Source organism: Nicotiana tabacum, chromosome 1 (genome assembly GCF_000715075.1).
Source record: "Nicotiana tabacum cultivar K326 chromosome 1, ASM71507v2, whole genome shotgun sequence".
Classification (NCBI taxonomy): domain Eukaryota; kingdom Viridiplantae; phylum Streptophyta; class Magnoliopsida; order Solanales; family Solanaceae; genus Nicotiana; species Nicotiana tabacum.
Genome location: NC_134080.1, coordinates 205,199,027 through 205,221,979, shown reverse-complemented (window position 1 = coordinate 205,221,979; position 22,953 = coordinate 205,199,027). Strand labels below are relative to the sequence as shown.

Here is a 22,953-nt window from a genome sequence, read left to right as displayed (position 1 = left end):
CGACCTCGGTATGCATCGTGCTTCGCCTTCGAACTCGAGTCTGGTCCCTCGAGCTCGAACTTGATCTTGCTCGGACTCGAACCTAGGACGGGCCCTCGAGCTTATAAGTCAGAGGCAAACGATTTTGACCATATACACAGTTAAATACCTTTTATCGAAAAATTATATATATATAATGTGTATATAAATTAATTTTTTTGATATATGTAGAACATACTTAGTGAAATTCTAGACTTCGCCATAGCTAGCCAAGTGATGCTTCTATGGTCCTCAGTGTTCATATCATTGACATATAGGATTTGGACAGTAAACTCGAAATCAAATTATGAGTTGAACTCTAAGTATTTAAACCCTAATTCTACTATATACGATTATATTTTTAAAAGATGAAATCATCTTGAACAATGATTAAACATATTGTGATTGGCAATACTTGAGTTATATTCAATTGTTGATTAGGTGTAAAACTAACCTATATATAGTGATTCATGGATTCGTTCTACCAAATACAAAAATTAATCAATTTGGTAATCAACCCAATTAGAGATAACTTTCACATCAAGCTAAGTATGACCATGAGAGAGGCAGTGTTCTATATATGCACCGATTATATAAAAAAGTTATATATTATCAATAGTCAAAAAAAAAAATTACAGTAACTCATTCGTAAAAGTGAGACTCCTTATCTTGAAATAACTATGATAAGTAAAGGTAATTTGATAGTGTAAAAGTTATATACGATAGTGTATATAAGTTAAACTCAAGATTAATTTTGTATGCTTTACATAATTTTCAGGTTCAAACGTGCTATATTCTATTTGTCTTAGGAGATGAGACTAGAATGACTCAACAATTATGCGCTAGTTATGTCATTTGAGGAACTTAGAAAATAGATTAATTAATGAATTTGGCTTTTTTGTGAGGCAAAAGTTCAGAATAGTGGCAATTAGTTGGAAAAAGAAAAAGTAGAATTATGGTAGAACTATACGAGAGAGATGAGAAGAGGACGGAATCAAGTTTAAGGCAAATATAATTAGTTGGTTGGTGGGGCCAGGATTGATGGAGCTATATATAATAATTAACTAAGAAAAAAGTTAAATATTATATTTTACTTCATATAGAGTTAAATTAGTTTTAAAACTCATTTACTTCGTTTATCTTAACATCAATAATTGAAGTGGAACTGTTGATTAGTGCTGTCAAACTTATTGTTTTTAAGATAAAGACAAATTTGCAGGAGTGGACTGAAAACTTTGCTAAGAGTCGGCTAAATTAAGGGGAAATTAAGAAGGGAATTACTAGATATTTCATTTAAAATAATAACTTTGGTATAATTTTCTTGAGACTGTTTGGATTATTTCTTTTGAGTTGTCTAAATAATTAATTATTTGCTAGCAACACAGTCCTTAAAAACATGGGATAACATAAAATTGTATGTAAAAGCAGCACTAATGCAACGTAGCTAGTTAGTGCTGCTTTTACATACAATTTTATGTTATCCCATGTTTTTAAGAACTGTATTGCTAGCAAATAATTAATTATTTATTTATCAAACACTAGAATACACTCTTCTCACATGCACTATCAATACTTACAATAAAATCATAAAGGTTGATGTAAAATGGCAGCCGCCACCAAAAGGTTGGTTTAAGATTAATATCGATGGTGCATTCAAAAGCAACTACCTGGAAGGGGATATCAGAGGAGTAGTTTGTGACTGCAAAGGGAAATGGCAGACATGATTCTACAAGAAAATTCAAGCAACATCACCAATACAAACGGAACTCCAAGCTTTTCGGCATGCACTTCAACTAATTATTAGGGAACACACAGTTAAAGTAGAAACTGATGCCACAAAGGTTATACGTTTCCTTCATGAAGATTACCCAACTTACAATAACATAATTTATGAATGCAGATGGTTAATGGAAGAGGCATCCAGGCAGGGAACAATCACATTGAAGCATAACTTTCGCGAAGGAAATATGGTGGCTCATCTTTTGGCAAAAGCAGCACTAATGCAACGTAGCTACAATAAATTATGTACTTTTGTTTTGCCACCTGAATTTGTTGTAGATGTATATGACAAAGATCAGGTTAGACATATATATGCTAGAAACTGTTCTAAAGACCAATGTGGTCGTATGGCTGCTTTAGGAAATAATAGTGCCTTACAAGGCAAAATAGTAGCTTATGATGGCATATGTACTAATGACAATGTTAACGGGCATTAGCCCTACCTATGTGTTAATATAAGTACCTTTTTTTCCTGCTCAAAAAAAAATTGTATGTAACCTAACCCCCACCCCCCACCTCCCACCTCTTCAAAAAGTAGAAAAAAAATGTCACAAAATATATAGATGCATTGAAAACCAGTAACATGCCTTGTCCTCATTCTTTACCGAAAACTAAATTTTTTTCCCGATATTATAAGTTTTAGAATTAGTCATTCCTATATATAATATAAAACTATGTTAGAATTTTTGGAACAAAACAAAATATTGGGTCGAATGATAAATGGATAGGACTAAAATTTATAGGCTTCATTTGCTAGTTTTGCGAATGTAATATCATTATTTTCTTGAGCAAGATCAGTTCTTCGTTGCGAGCTTGATATCATCATGTAAATATTAGATTAGCTTTTTTTAATTGTAAAAGATATATGGTCCAGCTTCCTGTGAGCTTTCAACAAGTCGTAAAAAAGAAAAAGCGTAAAGTAAGAGAAAGTGTACTAAACAGTTTAAAAAGAAACAAAAGATAACATGATGGCCTTAAACATGTGTACTACGTACATAACTTGTTTATATTCCTAGGATACACATACAACCACTCATGTCAAACACCTTCATTCGTACGTATCACACCACACACACTAGTATTCATATTATCACTTTCAAATTTCTATTTTATGTGACATATTTTTAATCTTTTTTAAAAATATAGTTTACAATTTTTATTTTATTTTTAATGACATGATTTTGGTGGTACTACATTCGATACGAAAACAAAATTTTATCAGAAGATACAAATTAAAAGTGATATGTAAAACTTGTAAACCACATTTGATTTAATTGTTAATAATAAGATAATTTTGATTTTTTTCATATTAAGTTTAATTCTTATGTCAAAGGTTTTTATTTTTTAATTGTACTGTCAATTACTATCACATCAAGAGAAAGAGATATTTATAAGTATGGAGACAAAGAATATACATTATACTAAAATACAATGTCTTGTGTATAGTATAATTAATCTTTTATTCCTATGTGTATAAGTAAGTATTAAATACACATATTCTTAATTACCAAAAAAAGTACTAAATACACATATTCTGTATATTTAATTCTACCAACAAAAAAAAAATTGAAAAAAGCAAGCCAATGGTGGCGGCTTTTGGTGTGTTTCCTGGTGACAACATGTGTTGAAGCTCCTCTTAAACGTGGCGCTTTCGACAGTTTTGTCTGTCCAAACTCAAAGACCTTTTCTTTCCCCACCCCCTACTAACCCACCTACCCTCAATTACCCACCTACCCACTAATACCACCCTACCCTCACCTTCAGTTCTCTCCATAGACTATATCCATAAACTCAACATATAAATACACAATAAATATAAGATCTTTTTCCCATATTATTCGGTGACGTACAAACTTCTTTATTCTTTAAGTTATTGTAATTACACCTTACACTTGCATAAGAATCAAAAGCTAACTCTTCTGGGGTTTATGTGAATTCTAAGGTATTTCTTCATATTCTCTGTTTTCCTCCGTTTCATGTTTTTTAGTTTTGTTATTTGCATGAGCTGATCAGTTTTACTAATTCTTGATTAGTAATATTAATTTTGAGTGCTGTTGATGCTAATGCTATTAATTGTTATTAAAGTGTGTAATTATGGGGTCTATATTTTTTATCTTGAAAAGTCACGAGTAACGTTCTCTGTTCATTTAATTCTTCCCCTTATTTTGAATTTCTAAAGTTCTTGAATCCTGTTAAAACATCAGTTCCTTTATTAGTACTAATTTATTTAATACGTTTTTATGAGTACTTTATATTGGAATTAAAATTATGAATTTCACTCCTTTTGTTTGGGTAGAAAAAGCTTCTAATTGTTATTTCTGTGCACAGCTGAAGTTTCTTTCTGCAATTCCGGTGAGAGTATGTGTTATTAATATTTTTTCTTAATTCTGAGTTCTTGTTGATTTTTGTAAAACTTTTAGTATGAAAAATCATTCTATGGATTGAAATTTTGATTTGAGTATCTCTGTTCTTGTGGGCTATATTTCTACTTTTGCAAATCTGGACTTGCATGCTAACAAAATAAGGTGGCAAGTAGAATTAGCCAACATTGTTTATCGCCTACATGCAAAATTTTCCAAAATTTTCAATCTTGATTACAAGAACCTTTCTGGAATTGTACCTCTTTGGGGTGTCTCTTTATATGATTTTTCTGTTTGTTCCCCTGTTTGTATGTGTTTGTATGAGTTGTCCTGTAGGTCTAGGCAGGGGCGGATTTAGGGCGATGGAAGGGGCGAACCCCTTCACCAGAAAATGACACTGTGCATATAAGGCAAAATCCGTTTTGTGGCTATGTATTATATTTTGAATCCCCTTGACACAGCCCAAAAGCATAGCTCAATGGTCAGAGGGGTTCAAAACGTTTGTGAGGTCGCTGAACCACTAGCCACAATCTCTTTTAATTATTAAACTTTTGCTTTTTTGAACTCCCGTAGTGGAAATCCTGCCTCCGCAACTAGGCCTAGGTATCGGGCTCATCCTAACTACTATTTTTGGCACGGAGCATATATATGTGTGTGTGTGTGAAAACCCACTATAATTTCAATTAATATTAGATCTAAACACATAATTTAAATTGTACTATTAGTTCAGTGTTAAAAGCGTTGGAATCCTTAAAGGTTGGACCCATCCCTGGCCGTAACAACTTCTTGAGTAGGTCTTCTAAACCCACTATAATTTCAATTAATATTAGATCTAAACACATAATTTAAATTGTACTATTAGTTCAGTGTTAAAAGCGTTGGAATCCTTAAAGGTTGGACCCATCCCTGGCCGTAACAACTTATTGAGTAGGTCTTCTAAGGACATTAGAGTTCTGATTCTGATAGGTGCGTCTGTGCCTGTTTGTTGCGTCAAAGTCTTTTGTTCCTATTAGACCCAAACTTAGTACTTAGTAGAAGTGGGTAGCGGGTAGACAGTTTATATGCCCTTAAGTGGTATTACCAGCCATTCCGTAGGAGCAGTTGATTTAGCAATTTTAGTACTCTTTAAGCAGAATGGCAAGAAAGCAGCAGTGCCACGACGACACAAAAGATGACTTGTCATATAATGGTCGGTGGAATGTCCTCACTGCGTTCGTGCTTGGGTAACTCACTTCATGTGTTTAGAGCACTGATTATGAAGCCTTTTAGTCTTATCTCACCTTACATTATATAGCATACACCACATGGCATGCTCAGGAGTACTGCTTTGCTCTGCACTTGTAACCAATTAACTAGACCAAGTAAGTAAGGCTGTTAGGAGCAATATCTGAATTATTCCCATATGGTAATTAGGTGGGATTGTGCTTTGCTTGAGCGGAGAGAGGGTCTATCAGAAACAACCTCTCTACCTTCGCAAGGTAGGGGTAAGGCTGCTACACACTACCCTTGCCAGACCCCACTTGTGGGATTACACTGGGTTTGTTGTTGTTGTTGGTAATTAGGCGGGAATAATGATAAATAGTGGTCAAACACTAGGGAAGCATATTGTAATTTGTAAATCCTCTTTTCTGAATCCCCTTCCATACGTGTTGATAGTGAGTTCTACAAGTAATGTTATCTTCTCATGAGTTGGAGAAAGAAAACTTTTCGAACTATGTTTTTGCTATTTGCCCACACTATTTAATGGTTATCACTAATGTATATATCAAATTGTAATTGCTGCAGCTTGTAATGAGCATCTTTTTGATATCATAGTCGCCTATGGGGGTATCTATCATGGCGGTGGCGACATCTAAGAAAAAGAGTGTCTTTGTTGATGGGGTATGCAAATGCATAGTAGCTAAATATCACAATTTATTCTCTCTTTAGAGAACATTCATGTTTATTGTTTGCTGAACATTTGAGAATGGAATTGCAGGTAACATGGGGAATAAAGGTGAAACAGCTGCCGTTTATGGGGATCATGTGTACAGTTATGTTGTTTATTGTGTATAGGACCACTAATTATCAGTATCAACAGACAGAGGTATGACGGTTCTATTATTGATTTCTTAATATTTTGTCGCTTATATTTTGGATAACAATTGAATGTCTAATATAAGAGATAAGCTGATTGCTATGTGAGAGAAAAGAATTGCTCATTCGACCTTTTAATGCTCTGCCTGAGAACTATGCCGACACTTTGCTGACAACCATATTTTCCTGTTTACCTTTTCAGATAGAGTCGAAGTTAGACCCCTTTTACTCTTCAAAGGTAGCTGCATTCCTATTCTATTATCTATATTTCTTATTACCTTTAACAGCAAATGTATGGCAATGGTGTTGGCAAACAGAAATTGCAAGAATCTCTATAAATTTATTACTGGCATTTGTAATTGTCTGTACGAAAATGACACCATATTAGCTTCCGGTTCTTGCATGAGCTAAAGTATTCAGCAAAAACATTTCATATCAATGGTACTCTTAAGTTTTTCTGTTCTTTCATGCAGGATTCCGATGTGGATATCACACGTTTGAACAGTTTGCCTCGTGGTATTAGTCAACCAAGCTCAGATCTGGAGTTAATGCCTCTTTGGTCTACAAGTGGTTCGAGATCCAAGGTCTATCTCTTCTCCTTAATTGCGGAATAAATAGAGCAGCCTCCTTTAGTATTTCTAATTATCGTTGTTATATGGGATTAAAACTAGCCTTTCTCTTCCACTCACGATCTTTCACTCGGTATGTTTCCATTTTCAGGCTAGCATTTCTAGCTCTCGCAACCTGTTGGCAATTGCAGTTGGTGTTAAACAAAAGAGCAATGTCGATGCTCTTGTCCAAAAGGTATAACATCTTACTTGTCTTTCTTCTGGAAAAAACTTGTAATTGACTATCTGTCCGGCTTTCTATCATATCTGATGCCTGATTTACTTTATTCAGTTTCTTTCAGAGAATTTTACGATCGTCTTGTTCCACTATGATGGACATGTTGATGGCTGGTGGGACCTCCAATGGAGTAAAGAAGCCGTTCATATTGTTGCAAACAACCAAACAAAATGGTACGAACCATTGTCAATGATTTGGAATTAGCTGAAATGTCTGCAGAGAAAGCACTTGAATTAGAACCTCACGATGACGGGGTGTATGTACTTCTTTGGAATTTGTATAGCTCTGGTGTCAACGAAAGCAGAGAAGAGTAGTCGTTTGGTTTCCAATTGCTGGATTTTGTCTTTCCTCGTATCTTATCGTGGACAGTCTGCAACCTGTTGCTTAACAGATGATAACCTCTATTGCTTTTGACATTGAAAAATGAATTGAAATCCAATTATATAAGTAGCTTTTCTTTAACTTATATTTGCCTTGTAACTCAATGATTGGAAGGTCTATGATAGGCCTTCATTTAATGCAAAATTTCCGTAATATGAATTTCTATGACCAGCTTGTATGTTTATGAGGTAGAAGAGCTTATCAGTGCTTTGATTTAATTTTGAGGTAGGTGGTTTGCGAAGCGGTTCTTACATCCTGCTGTTGTTTCTATCTACGATTACATTTTCCTTTGGGATGAAGATTTAGGCGTGAAGAATTTCCACCCTGGAAGGTAAAACAATTACATAAAATATGTTTTGTTTTGTTTTGTTTGTTTGTTTAAATTTTGTGTAATCAGCATGTAGAAATTTGATACAAATTTTTACCTCAACTCCTGGTGGAATATTGATGACGAAATACAATCAACTTTTTGCCACAAATAAGCTGGTCTAATATTGTTATCGCAACTATGAATCATTTTAACTGTAAGAGGCAAGTGTTTTGATTAAAAGATCCATAGTTGTTTATCATATTTACGGTGGTCTTACAAGTCCCTTTGGTAATTTATTTTCCCTATTGGATCTTCTCTTTTCATTCAGGTACCTCAAAATTGTGAAATCAGAAGGATTGGAAATTTCTCAGCCAGCCTTGGATCGGAACTCAACTGATATACATCATAGAATCACAATAAGAAGCAAGAAAAAAAGGTTCCACAGGTGAGCTGTGATAAAATCCAACTCTTCAAACTTAATGTTTTGGAATATTTTGGGCGAATATTAATGCACCTTTTATTTAAGCAGAAGAGTGTATGATAGTAGAGGTAGCACAAAATGTTCAGATGAAAGCGAAGGTCCGCCATGCAGCGGGTAAGTTTTATGCAATTAGGATGATTACTATTATTCTTAGGCTATATCTTGCTTTCTCTTTGATTGAGTTAATGGATATACCAAGCTTTTATGTTCTATAAATGGGAATTTTTTAAAGAATTTGGAGAAAATTTTGCTTCAAGCGTCTCTCAAATTTGATGAAATCTTTTGAGTTGCTTCGTAATCTACTATAATGAGTTTTATCCACACTCTTATCTGCAGATTTGTGGAAGGAATGGCTCCAGTCTTTTCAAGATCTGCTTGGCTGTGTGCTTGGCATCTTATACAGGTAAACTTGTGGTTTCTATCATATAGCTGACATCCCAATTTTCAGTTTTCAGACTTTTGTTATTGCACTAATAAATTCGCCATAGTTCTTGTCAAGACAAAAATAAATCTATGTCCTAATCTTTATCTGATTTGACTGGCCCATCCTGGACTTGAACCAGAGACCTCGCCCGTGAATCAACATTCTTTGCTTGTCCATTTTCTTACCTGCTTTCTTTTTTCTTGCCGTGCTGATTCAAACTATCGGAATAAAATTCTAATTACTGCTTCTTCCTATCAGAATGATCTTGTTCACGGATGGGGAATGGATATGAAACTTGGTTATTGTGCACAGGTTAGATTACTTCTTTATGGCTGCAAGGTTTCGGTTCACTTTAATTTTACTTGTTTTATTATGATCTGTAAAAATTCCTTTAGATGCTTTGTTACTCAGTTTACTCTAATAGAATGGTAAGAGCTTTCATGTCCGTTCTCCTTCCCTAGAATTGATGCCTCAGTGGTAAGAGCTTTCATGCCCATTTTTCCTTCTTCAGGATCCAGGCCTCCTTTCTCCAAAAGAATGTATATGTTTATTTTACCTTTTGATTACCTGTTTCAACTTTAAGATTAATTCTTGGTATGTAGATATCGACTCCCCCCCCTCTGCACTTTACGACAGCACAGAGTTGCATGATATTTGAATTCTTTCTGCTTCTTCTCTAGTTACTTGGGATTAATTTAAGCTATGTTACAGGATGGAACAAACTCTGTTTAGAATGCTGTCATTATTATTTGGAAGTAGGCATCCATGATTCTAACTTGCGTGAAACTTGACATTGTTGTAGGGCGACCGAACCAAGAAAGTGGGAGTAGTTGATAGTGAATATATAGTCCACCAGGGCATTCAAACTTTGGGAGGGCCATCTTTGAAGAAGGTAATGTTCTGCACCACATCCATTTTATCTTTGAAGAAGGTAATGTTGTGCACCACAATTTTCCTGTTGCTCCAAGGTTCCCCCAAAAAAGTGTCGTATATAATTGCACTCAGGTTCTTATTCAAAATTTAGTGTAGGATAAGTATTGATAAAGTTTGGCTCCTATTCACTATTGAGTTTGTGCATTATATTTACACAATCATATTACTTATAAGTTAATTACTAATTCCTCCGTTCCAGTTTATGTGAACCTATTTCATTTTTGGTCCGTTCCAAAAAGAATGACCCCTTTCGAAATTTGGAGACAATTTAGCTTAAACTTCCAATTTACCCTTAATGAGAAGTTTTTATAACCTCAAAAATATTGTGGACCCCTTTCTTACTTGTTTAGGACTACAAATTCAAAAAGTCTTATTTTTTCTTAAATTTCGTGCCCAGTTAAACGGGTTCACATAAATTGAATGGAGGGAGTAGTATTTTTCTATGATAAGCATTAAGTGGCAATCTAATAAAAACGGTAACTGATCTACTATAGTAGGTTAAATTATATTGATTATGGTAAAAGTATTTACATAGCAGTGTATATAACTTTAACTCTTACCGATATTACAATGTTGTATGCACCGTTCATTTGCCTCCACTGATATTGGTTCATGTTTGTACAGCGTTCAAATCTTGAAGAGTCTGTGAAGGTATATAACATTCTACTTCTCCTTTGTTTAGGCAGTTTGAGAATCTACAACGTTAAACTTTTTCTGATTCTTGTCTGTCTTTCTTTGTTTTTGCTTTTCTCTTGGCCTGCAGAGACACGACGTTGACGTGCGATCCGAGGTGAGACACTGCTTTTAATATCCTGCTACACTACCCCACATTTCAACCAAAAATGACTTAGAGTTTAAGTTATACAGTTTTCTTCTTAAAGAGAATGCCGAGTGTTTTAGCATTCAATTCATAATTTCAATGCAGATTCGAAGACAGTCAACGCATGAGCTACAAATATTTAAGGATCGGTGGGAGCGAGCTGTTGAGGAAGACAAAAACTGGGTGGATCCATTTGAAGCTAGCAGACGGAAACGTAGACAACGGCTTAAACAAATACGAAAATTAAAGATTAAGCTAAAAGACGATGTTTAACGGTAAGCAAAGACGCTAATACTGCTTGATCAAAGACAATAATACGAGGTTAAGCTTGAGCCAAATATCATTATCGTCATGTCACTTGACCGCACCCGTCAAGTTGAGACTTGTAAATTATTATTTTGTATAGGCCTATTGAATCCCATTATTAGTTCATTGTTTCATGGTTGTGATAAGTTCTCCAGCCTTTTTTTTAATATCATTTTTTATTGGAGAAAAATTGGATGTGGGCCCATTTTGTGGGTCCGATCCCACCTTGTGACATAGTGACATGTCAGCTAGTTCGAACTGTATGGGGAGTATATATTCGTAGCTACTACAGTTTCTTTGTGCACAATGTGATATGATTTTAGGGGCCGTTGGTTGATTTTCTTGAATGAGTAATTTCAGCATGGAATTTTGCATTAGACATACAATGTTTGGTTGGCTGTGTAAATTGGTTGGTTGCATGAGAAAAATAATGAGTTTTTTTTACTTTTAGTTTGTGGCAGAAATTATTTATATTTGGTACACAAAAAAATGTATATAAGATATAGAGTGTATATGTATATTTATATATAAAATATATATTTTCTTTATTTTAAGAGCAGTTATACAGTGTTATTTTACCTGCATATATCTCTAATATAGTAATATTGCAGCGTTTGTTTTGTTGTATCAAATATTACGACTAGAAATCATTTCATATTCCAAGCATGAAATGGACCAAACGGTCAATTCTACATTTTTGCGATCCGAGGTTGCACAAAGCGACATAATATTTTAAGGGTTTATTGGAATCCTTTAAATAATTACATTAATTATTGAAATTTACATAATTATTGTTTGGAAAAAGTAAAGTTCCAGGATGCCGGCTTCTATTTTTTTACAGTTTTAATTTTGTCTCGTTATACTGTGGAGTCATCATACTAAACGATTAACGGAGGACAATTTGCACATAGTTCTTGTTCAGGGATTTGCATATTATACATGCACGGTTAATGAGATTATGAATGAATAATTCAAATCTCTCGTGCTAAGTGTTTTTTCAACTATTTGGCTATTAATATCTCAGCTCTGAATTGAGACATTAACAAGCCTTTAATTTGCTGAAATGGGTAGCCGTTACAATTGCGACGCTTTCGCTGAAGAAGAAGCAGTTAACCCCATAGCCGTAAGCTCCTTTCTCTTCTCATAGCACATATCTCTTTTGCATGAAACTTAATTATGACACCAAAGCCATGTCCAAAAGCAGTTTGTTAGGTTACGCGCGTTGCATGTGTGTCCCGTCTCATGAAATAATTTTTTTTAAAGATGACATAAATATTATATTAAAATTTGTTGTGAAACAAAAATGTAAGATGAAAAACCTGATTTGCCTTCTTTTGCTAATTATAAGTTAAGTTCTCAAGTTATATAAAATAAAATATAAAAAAAATTTGAAGGAGAAAATTACAAATAAAATTGCATTCACAATCAAGGATAAATGACACAGCTAATAAATAATAAATTTTAAATAGATAATATTAAACAAAAGATTACTTGAATAAGTTTATAACGATGATCAGTTATCAGAGTGATCAATCGATTCATTAATTAAATTATTTGGGTGCATAATAATCTAGGAATATTCTGTCTTTGAAAGTGCTGGTATTGGGTAATAATTTGGGATCACAATTTGTCAATGATCATCTATCTTACAATTTACCTATGTATGTCCTCCCAAATAATGAAATAAACTATTAAAATAAGTCACATATTTGATCAATATGACTTACCATTAGGAATTTTTGTTTGTTTAAATCCTAATATTATGATTCCAATAAATTTCAAATAAGATAAGATTTATATAAGATATAATTTTAGTTGATGTGAAAGTCCTGATTATTAGAATTTTTATTCGTTTAAATCCTAATATTATGATTCCTATAAATTTCAATTAAGAAAACATCTATATGATGTGAAAGTCCTATCTGTTAGGATTTCTGTATATTTTTATTAAAGAAAGATAAATAATATTTTAGTTAATTTTATTCTAAATATTAGAAAAATAATTAAAATACGATTTTGTCCAATAAAAAATTTATTCTTAAAGTATAAAAAAGATAAACAACATTTCGCCAAAGGACTTCAAACTTTTAATATAATATAAATTTTTCTGCTTGAGGTTTAGTTTGGGGGGGGGGGGGTCTTAGAAGTAGTCGATCAACCTCTCCTCCCTCTGTTTCTTTTTCTTTTTGGTGAGGGAGGGTGAGGGGCAAGGGAGAAAAGAGGGTAAGTAGTTGTATTGGTTCAGTGTTTAAGTCACATTAATAGATGCATGACATTTGTTTCACCAATAGATTATTATGGCTTAATCATGAAAAAATAATATATATTCTCACCTTGTTAATTAAATTACTTAACAATAATAAATTGATATGATTTGAAATAAACACTAGGTGGAGTAACTAACCACTAGTAAATATTTTGCTCACCCGAATATGATACAAAATTAAACAATTTAACTCAATTAAATACAAATTAAGGTGAGAATATGTATCACTTAATTATAATTAAGTGAATAAATGGACATATTTGCATTCATTAATTTGGTTTGTGTTATAAATAGAGTTTTATTTAAGGTGAATGTCTATATTTTAGAGAGATTCTAGGGTTTGTTACTTTGTGGCTAAGTCATTTTTTTCTTATAAACAGAGAATTCTATTCCATTGTAATTCATCCCAAATCAATAAGAATTCTCTCTCTCTCTTTCTTTGCAATATTCTTCTTTATTTTTTCATTACACGTTATCAGCACGAGACTCTAACTTCTCAAGAAGCTCTTTAAGAAGACTAAGCAAATATGGATATCTCACAAAGCAAACTTGGATCAAAGTTTAATTGTAAAAATATTTGTTTGATTGATTCATGTACGACACATACAATATTCAAAGAGAAGAAATATTTCTCTCATTTAAGTATGTGTAAGGTAGATGTTACTACAATTTCTGGTAGTAGTAATCTAATTGAAGGCTTTGGAACAACTACTATAACTTTGCCTAGGGGAATACTATTTATCATAGATAATGTAATGTTCTCCTCCAAGTCCAAGAGGAACTTGTTGAGTTTTAAAGATATCTGCTGAAATGGATATCATATTGACATAATATATGAGAATAATCTTGAATATCTCATCGTTACTAAGAATGTCTCTGGCCAGAAAAGGGTTATTGAGAAGTTCCCATCTTTATCTTGTAGCATGTATTGGACAAGAATTAGTGCAATTGAGGCACATTCTGCCGTAAACCAAAAGGTTATTGATTCCAATACTTTTATAGTTTGGCATGATCGATTGGAACATCCTGGATCAATATAGGCATCCATTAAAGAATTTAAAGATTCTTTTAAATAATGAATTTTCTTTCACTTCTTATTATCAAGGCAAGTTAATTATTAGATCATTACCAACAAAGGTTGGGATTGAGTCCCCTGCGTTTTTAGAACGTATACAAGGGGATATTTGTGAAACTATTCACCCATCTAGTGAGTGGTTTAATAGATGCATAACTACCCCATAATCCAATTAAGTCTATTCGACTTGATAATGCTGCTGAGTTTTCATCCCAAGTATTTAATGATTATTGCTTATCAATTGGGATAAAAGTGAAACATCTTTAGCTTATGTTCACACTCAAAATGGCGTTGCAGAGTCTTTGATTAAAAGTCTACAATTGATAGCAATGCAATTACTCATGAAAACGAGATTACCTACTTTTGTTTGGGGTCATTCCATTTTGCATGCAGCAATGCTAGTTCGTCTTAGACCGATAAATTATCATAAATATTTCCCGTTGCAATTAGTTTTAGGTCATGAATCTAATATATCCCATTTAAGAATTTTTGGGTGCGTAGTATATATGTCTGTAGCACAACCATATCGCACCAAGATGGGTCTCAAAAGAAGGTTAGGAATATATGTTGTGTTTGAATCGACCTCCATTATTCGCTTGCTACCTTGAAACATTAACGGGAGATTTGTTCACTGCTCGATTTGCAGATTGTCGATTTAATGATGCGATTTTCCCAAAATTAGGGGGAGAAATTGGTGAAAGCAAATGGGAAGTTTTGTGAAAAAATCCATCATTGTCTCAGCTTCATCCATGTGCCTCTATTTGTGAAAAAAAATGTGCAAAAGAATATCCATTTACTAAAAATAGCAAATCAAATGTCAGATGCATTTGGATCTGAAAAGGATAACAAAATCACATATTCCTCGAGAGTATTCCAATTCGTATTGATGTCCTTATTGGACAATCTTCTAGTGTCATAACTAGTGAGTCAAAAGCACGCCTAAAATATGGCAGACTATTGGATTCTAAGGATCGAAATCCTAGAAAAAAATAAATGATCAAGATGACACTACGAAAGAATCTCATGAAGAAATCCACGATTTAACCAATCCTGAGATTCATGAGAAAATCACTGAGCCTGAGACTCAAGAAAATAAGGAACTATCAATAAATCCAATCGATATTGAGCCAGATTTGAATCAATTGAATATAGTGTTGGATTATGTCTTTGCATATAATGTTGCATCTAGCATTATGCAAGATAGTGAGGATCTTGAACCTCAATCTGTTGGAGAATGTCGACAAATACGTGATTGGCCAAAATGGCAAGAAGCAATCCAATCTGAGTTGGATTCACTTGCGAAACGTGAAGTTTTTGGGCATGTAGTCCAAACGCCTAATGGTGTTTGTCACGACCCGGACTTCCCATCCTCGGGAGTCGTGATGGCGCCTACTCGAAAAGCTAGGCAAGCCGAGCGTTATAGATTTTATTATCCTTTTTCTTAACCTTTTAACAATTTTAAATCAACATGCGATCAACAGCGGAATAATAATAAAGGAAATGCAGAAGACGAAGTCTGATAATTTAACCAAAGGCTAGTGCGAAAATCCAAAATACAACTCTATTCAGAACTGGTATCACAATATCACGGATCATCTACGAATACTACAAATATTGGTCTGAAAAGTAAGATACAAGTCTGTCTCTGAAGTAAATGAAAACAGAATATAAAAAATAGAAGGGAATGCCAAGGCCTGCGGACGTATGCAGGTCTACCTCGGGTCTCCGCTGGACTGAAGGCAGCAACCTCTCTAAGGTCAAAAGTTATGGTACCAAGATCTGCACACAGTACAGAGTATAGTATCAGCACAACCGACCACATGTGCTGGTAAGTGTTGAGCCTAACCTCAGGGAAGTAGTGACGAGGCTAGGACAAGACTACCAAATAAACTTGTGCAGTTAAAGCATATACAGCAAGTAATAATAACAGGAACTAGCAGTTAAAGATGGGAAGGGGAAACATGCTGCGGGGAATATCAAGTACCAACAGTATCTCAGGAGAAAAGCATAAAGAACATCTTCAAATTCGCATCAGTAAGAATAAGGAAACAGCAATGAATCAATGTCCACTTTTATTCTTTATTGTTGCGGCGCGCAACCCGATCCAAACCATATAACACAGTTACGGCGTGCAACCCGATCCAAATAATAGAATACTGTTACAGCTTGCAACCCGATCCAAATCATATATCACTGTTGCAACGTGCAACCCGACCTCTCATGTCCTCCCTTATTACTCCTTGTTGCGGCGTGTAACCCGATCTCATATAATATTTTTGCGGCGTGCAACCCGATCCCAATATACAAATGAACACCAACCAACAAAGAGTCCCGGCAAGGGAACAATAAGGAAACAACAATATCCCGGCAAGGAAATCAGCAACAAGAATAATACATCCCGGCAAGGGAACCAACAGTAAGAATTAAATACGTCCCAGCATGGGAATCATCTATAACCAAACTTATACCAACAATTAACTTCACAAATGAAACCTCAACTGGAGCCAATGCTCAACAATAAACAAATACCATGAAGATAATCATAATTCTTATACCACGGTTGCTAACGATCAAGTTAAGCATGATCAATATATAGTAAAATCACAACAAATCCAAATATAAGACTCGCGGGCATGCTTGACACCAACGTATAGATACTCGTCACCTCACCTATACATCGTACTCGACACCAACACATAGCAAATAAGACACAACACCTATTCCCTCAAGCTAAGGTTAGGCCAAACACTTACCTCAAACTTTCACGGCCAACCAAGCCTCAAACACCGCTTTTCCTTTAGAATTCGCCTCCAAGTTACTTGTATCTAGCCCAAATTAATTTAACAACATCAATAAATGCTAAAGAATTCATACCTAATGCTTAATTATAGGTTTTCTATCATTTTTCCCAAAAAGTCAAAAATCAACCCCGGACCCGCTTGGTCAAAACTCGAGGTACGAACCAAAACCCCATCACCCATTTACCCACGAGCCCGAATATGCAATTAATTTCGAAATACGACCCCAAAACGAGGCTAAATTTCAATTATTCAAAAAGCCCTAACTCTACCCAAATTCCCAATTTTTACCATGAAAATTCTTGATTTTTTGATTAAAAAGTGATGAAAAATATTGGGTAATTGAAAGAATAGAGTTTAGAATTGATTACCAACACTTTGGGGATGAATTTGTGTGAAGAAAATCGCCTCTAGGTCTTGGGAGTTTGAAAATATGAAGAAAATGGGTTCTGCCCGTTTTGAAATTTGTTTTAATAAGACTGGGCAGGCCTTCATCGCGTTCGCGATGGGCCTGCCGCATTCGCGATGGGTCAGGCCCAAATGGCCTTCGCGTTCGTGGTCAAAGGGCCGCGTTCGGATAGAGCAAATTGAACTCCCTCACCCAAGCCCACTAACTCTACGCGTTCGTGTGAGCCTGAACGCGTTCGCAAAGGGTAACCCCCTCCCCCCCCCCCATCCAAAGCTTCGCATTCGCATCTTGAGCTCCGCATTGCCAAAGAACAAACTGACACCTGAGGAAATTTGCCTTACGCGTTCGCGAGTGAAGCCACGCGAACGCAGAGAACAAAATCACTGTGCACTTGAAACAGCAAAACCTGCAACTTTTCTAAGTGTAAAAACATCCCGAAACTCACCCGAGCCCTCGGGGCTCCAAACCAAACATGCATACTAACTTAAAAACATCATATAGACTTTCGTGCGATCAAATTGCCAAATTAACATCTTTAACAACGAATTTAGCATCAAAATCAAAGAAAAATCTCAAAAACTCTAAGTTCAAATTTTAACAACTAAGGGTCCGATTCACGTCATATCAAGTCCGTTTCTTACCAAATTTTACAGGCTCAACTTAAATATCATATAAGACCTGTACCGGTCTTCGGAACCAAAATACGGTCCCGATACCATCAAATTCAAACACATTTAAACTTCCAAAAAATCTTATAATTTTAGTTAAATAATTTTCTTCAAAAATTCATTTCTCAGGCTTGGGACCTCGGAATTCAATTCCGGGCATACGTCACGGACCCTCCGGGATCGTCAAATTACGATTCCGGGTTTGTTTATCCAAAATGTTGACCGAAGTCAACTTAAATTCAATTTTAAAGGCCAAATTAGCATTTTCATCAAATTTTCACATAAAAGCGTTCCGGATATATGCCTAGACCACACATACAAATCGAGGTAAGATAAAAAGAGGCTTTTAAGGCCTTGGAACACAAAATTAACTTGTAAATCAAGTGATGAGTCATCATATCCTCCACCTCTAAAACAATCGTTCATCCTCGAACGGACATAGAAAAGAAGTACCTGAGTCGCGGAAAAGATGAGGATATCGGCTCTGCATATCGGACTCGGTCTCCTAGGTAGCTGCCTCGGTAGGCTGACCTCTTCACTAAACACGAATAGAAGGGTAACTCTTCGATCTTAACTGACGAACCTGCCAGTCCAGAATGGCCATCGGCTCCTCCTCACAAGTCAGATCCTTGTCCAACTGGACGGTGCTGAAGTCTAACACGTGGGATGGATCGTCGTGATACTTTCGAAGCATGGACATATGAAACACTAGGTGCACAGTTGTTAAACTCGGCGGCAACACAAGTCTGTAAGCCACATCTCCCACTCGATCAAGAATCTCAAAAGGACTAATTAACCTAGGGCTTAGCTTGCCCTTCTTCCCAAATCTCATCATGCCCTTCATGGACGACACCCGGAGAAACACCCGCTCCCCGACCATAAATGCCACATCACAAACTTTGCGGTCGGCATAACTCTTCTGCCTGGACTGAGCTGTACGAAACCTATCCTAAATGATCTTAACCTTGTCCAAGGTATCCTGAACTAAATATGTACCCAACAACCGAGCCTCTCCCAGCTCAAACCATCCAACTGGAGACTGACACTGCCTACCATATAATTCCTCATAGGGGGCTATCTAAATGCTCGACTGGTATCTGTGTTGTAGGCAAACTCTGCTAAAGGCAAAAACTGATCTCATGAACCTCCAAAATCCATAACACAAGCTCGGAGCATATCCTCCAAAATCTGAATTATACGTTAGGACTGTCCGTCCGTCTGGGGATGAAATGTTGTGCTCAACTCGACTCGTGTGCCTAACTCACGTTGAACTGCCCTTCAGAAATGTGAGGTAAACTGCATACCTCGGTCAAAAATGATAGACACGGGCACACCATGAAGATGAACAATCTCCCGGATATAGATCTCAGCCAACCGCTCCGAGGAATAGGAAACTACCACAGGAATGAAATGCGCTGACTTGGTCAGCCTATTAACAATAACCCATACTGCAACGAACTTCTTCTGAGTCTATGGGAGTCCAACAACGAAGTCCATAGTGTTACACTCTCACTTCCACTTAGGAATCTCAATGGAACAAACCACCAGGTCTCTGATGTTCATACTTCACTTGCTGATAATTCAAACACCGAGCTACATAGGCAACAATGCCATTCTTCATTGTCCTCCACCAATAATGCTTCCGCAAGTACTGATACTTCTTAGCAGCACACGGATGAATAGAATACCGGGAACTATGGGCCTCCTCTAGAATCAACTCACGAAGCCCATCTACATTAGGCACACAAATACAACCCTACATCCTCAAAACTCCATCATCTCTAACTGTAACCTTCTTGGCACCTCCGTGCCGCACCGTGTCTCTAAGGACAATCAAATGAGGATCATCATGCTGCCGATCTTGAATACGCTCAAATAATGAAGAACGAGCGACTGCGCAAGCTAGCATATGGCTGGGCTCAGAAACATCCAACCTCATAAACTGATTGGCCAAAGCATGAACATCCAAAGCAAGCGGTCTCTCACTGACTAGAATATACGCAAGGCTGCCCATACTGGCTGACTTCCTACTCAATGCATCGGCCACTACATTGGCCTTTCCCGGATGATACAAGATGGTGATATCATAGTCTTTCAACAGCTCCAACCACCTCCTCTGCCTCAAATTTAGCTCCTTCTGCTTGAAAAAGTATTGCAAACTCTTGTAATCCGTGAACACCTCACACGACACGCCATATAAATAATGCCTTCAAATATTTAGCGCGTGAACAATGGCTGCTAACTCCAAATCATGAACTGGATAATTCTTCTCATGGATCTTCAACTATCGCGAAGCATATGCAATAACATTGTCATTCTGCATCAACACCGCACCAAGTCCAATACGCGATGCATCACAATATACTGTATATGGATCTGAACCTGTGGGCAAAACCAACACTGGCGTCGTAGTCAAAGCTGTCTTAAGCTTCTAAAAGCTCGCCTCACACTCATCTGACCACCTGAACTAGTGTCGCGCCCCTTTTTCCCTTCGCGGAGAGAGATCCGGGTTTCGACATTCATGGGGGTAATAACTCATTTCCTTTTGAGAATTGGGTATTTGAATAGTTGCCACCTAACGGATTATGGTGCGTTAGGGCACCTAGAGTGATTAACTCTTGGATTGGTTTGCATTACCAGAGATTAGGGTAAGGGCTCGAAATGACCTCGAGGGGAAGGTGTTAGGCACCCCTCTTGGTCTACAACTGTGGGTCCCGGCCGAACTTATATTCACAAATTAGCCCATTACAATAAGCAGTTGAATCAAATAGATTGCAAGTAAAACACGTTGGATAACTCAAATAATAAGATAAAGATTTTTGAACAAGTATAAAACAAAGCCTTAAACAAAAAGAATCTCGGGAAAAGGGGGGAGTCCTAGGTTTGTTAACCTATAGAATCACCTCATTCAATGTCCGGTAAACACTCCTCAATGAGGGGATATACGTGACATTAGCGCATAGTCATCATATCCCACATCTACCCTTCCCATCCCCGTGGTGGTCATTTAAAGCGAGTGTTTGGTCAGCAATCTCTATTGTGTGTTGTTACCCGTCCCTTCTTAATGGTCCTGGAGGGATTTATGACCTCTACCTATATGTGGTTCTAGACAGACCCCCTAAGGTTTTAAAGGTGAAAATACTAAGGTGACAGGCAAGAACAATTACGACTTTAGCACATAAGATAAAAGGGAGCAATTAGAGGCTCAAAGTTTCCTCCTCAAACAAGGCACATAAATAGCAAGACTCAAGCACAAATGAGGGTCTTTTGTTAAACAGTATCCTAAGACATAATGTCTAAGTGAATATACAGAAGACAAGCAGTTTATTTTATAAACTCACAAACAATGACCCTAGCAATTGCCTATTAATTTTTTAAAAAACCTGTTAAACCAGAATGACCTAAGTCACAGAAACAGTTTCAGAGTTGCAAGATTTGAAAATGTCCTATAGGCTTGCCTGTACACGGAATACTGATGACTACATTTTATAGAGTGAAACAAGGCAGGTTTAAAATGGAGTCTTTAATCCCTATAGGCATGCTGTCTAATAATAGATTAAGGCAGTTTTTAAAAGAACTCGTTTCAGGGAAATATAAACCACTTAATTAAATCAGTTTAGAAGTGAGTTAATCGTTAACCGGATTAATTTATTTAAAACCAAACTAGTTTAGATCTATAGGCAGTATTCTGGTGTTGTTCCCTATAGGCATGATATCTAATTTTAATACTGATTTTAAAGACTTACAGGCATGATGACAAATGAAAACACACATAAACACTTGTTATAACAGAAGTTGGATTATATCCTATAGGCATGGCATCTACTTGTGAAGCTGATTTTAAGACTTATAAACATGATTTCTATTATGGAATCACTTGAAACCTATAGGCATGATGTCTAACATGGTGAGATAAACATGACAGGATGTAAAAGTCCTATAGACATGTTTTCTACCCGTATTACTCCACAAACATGTAGCTACCCACCCTTTTCACTAATTACCTCAATATTCGTTTACAAGTTATTACAGACCATATGAATGAATTACATAAGTAAATAAGAAAATAAGAAGTTATTCTATAGGGAGCCTACAGATAGGCCCAAGTTTCCAAAGCCTCCAATAGCCTCAAACGCCTAAATTCCATAGACAATGTCGTAGTCTAGGTGCATCAAAGTTCCCTAAGGATCTCAAGGATCCCGGGCAGTGCTTACACCTAGACTTGGTAACCAAAATTGAATAAGTGCAGTATGCAAGGGCTAGCCTCAGTATGCCAGAGTTCAGAGGGTTCTTAAGAGGATCCCAAGGTAGTACACATACTGGAGGGGGCAGAAATTATTGACTTAGGAGTAGAGTGAAAGTGCTTGACACAAGTTGAAAGGTTTTAGTGGGAAAATTGTATTAAAAGAGAAGGTTTGTTTGAAATAGTTTGCGGAGTAAAAGAAGGAGTCATGCAGTAAAGCAATTTGAAAAGAGAGTTTCATGATTAGATAATAGTAAATCAAACATGAAGTCCAAAACCACATCAGCGATTCTTAAAGAGCACAGAACCAAACATAAGGAACAAACCAACATACATGGGTGATGGGGATTGGGGATACATGGAACACATGATGGTAAACACATAACAGGCAGAGGTAATTGGTACAGACATGCTCAGAAACAATTGATCAGACATAGAGGGGGTAACATGTTTACACTGATCCTAAGGAAGGGGAGTACATGACATGCTAATTAGGTAATCATATTAACTGCAGGTTTCACAGCAAAACCATAAGTAAAAGCAAACTAGAAACAAGATGAATTTAAGCAATAAAAGAACCATATTGTTTTTGGAGCTTGAACTGAAATTAGAACATAGCAGTAAAGAAGACAGTAAGCAAGAGTGAAAGAGTAGGAGAGCACAATAGTTAGCCTTGCCTTGCAGCCGGCTAACTCAGAATAGTAGCAAGTAGCACAAAAGAAAGAGAGAGCAGAAATTTTATGTGTGTGAGAGAGAGCTT

The 22,953-nt window shown here is 36.1% G+C and overlaps 1 protein-coding gene across 1 annotated transcript; it reads left to right on the top strand.

The window, feature by feature from the left end:
* Nucleotides 1–3,599: 3,599 nt before the first annotated feature.
* LOC107795846 (uncharacterized) lies at nt 3,600–10,880 on the top strand. Its single transcript, XM_016618549.2, has 16 exons — nt 3,600–3,739; nt 5,943–6,038; nt 6,136–6,243; nt 6,436–6,471; nt 6,707–6,817; nt 6,954–7,037; nt 7,134–7,252; nt 7,690–7,791; nt 8,099–8,215; nt 8,300–8,365; nt 8,588–8,654; nt 8,934–8,987; nt 9,478–9,567; nt 10,233–10,259; nt 10,372–10,398; nt 10,534–10,880. The coding sequence occupies exons 2-16, from the start codon at nt 5,979–5,981 to the stop codon at nt 10,699–10,701; spliced, it is 1,236 nt and encodes a 411-aa protein (XP_016474035.1). The 5' UTR covers nt 3,600–3,739; nt 5,943–5,978; the 3' UTR covers nt 10,702–10,880.
* The last annotated feature ends 12,073 nt before the right edge of the window (nt 10,881–22,953 follow it).

Coding starts and splice junctions, on each gene's coding strand:
- LOC107795846 (XM_016618549.2), top strand. CDS start 5,979: ATGGGGGTATCTATCATGGCGGTGGCGACATCTAAGAAAAAGAGTGTC. Junction 7,038..7,133: donor TCGATGCTCTTGTCCAAAAG/GTATAACATCTT, acceptor TACTTTATTCAG/TTTCTTTCAGAGAATTTTAC. Junction 8,366..8,587: donor GAAGGTCCGCCATGCAGCGG/GTAAGTTTTATG, acceptor TCTTATCTGCAG/ATTTGTGGAAGGAATGGCTC.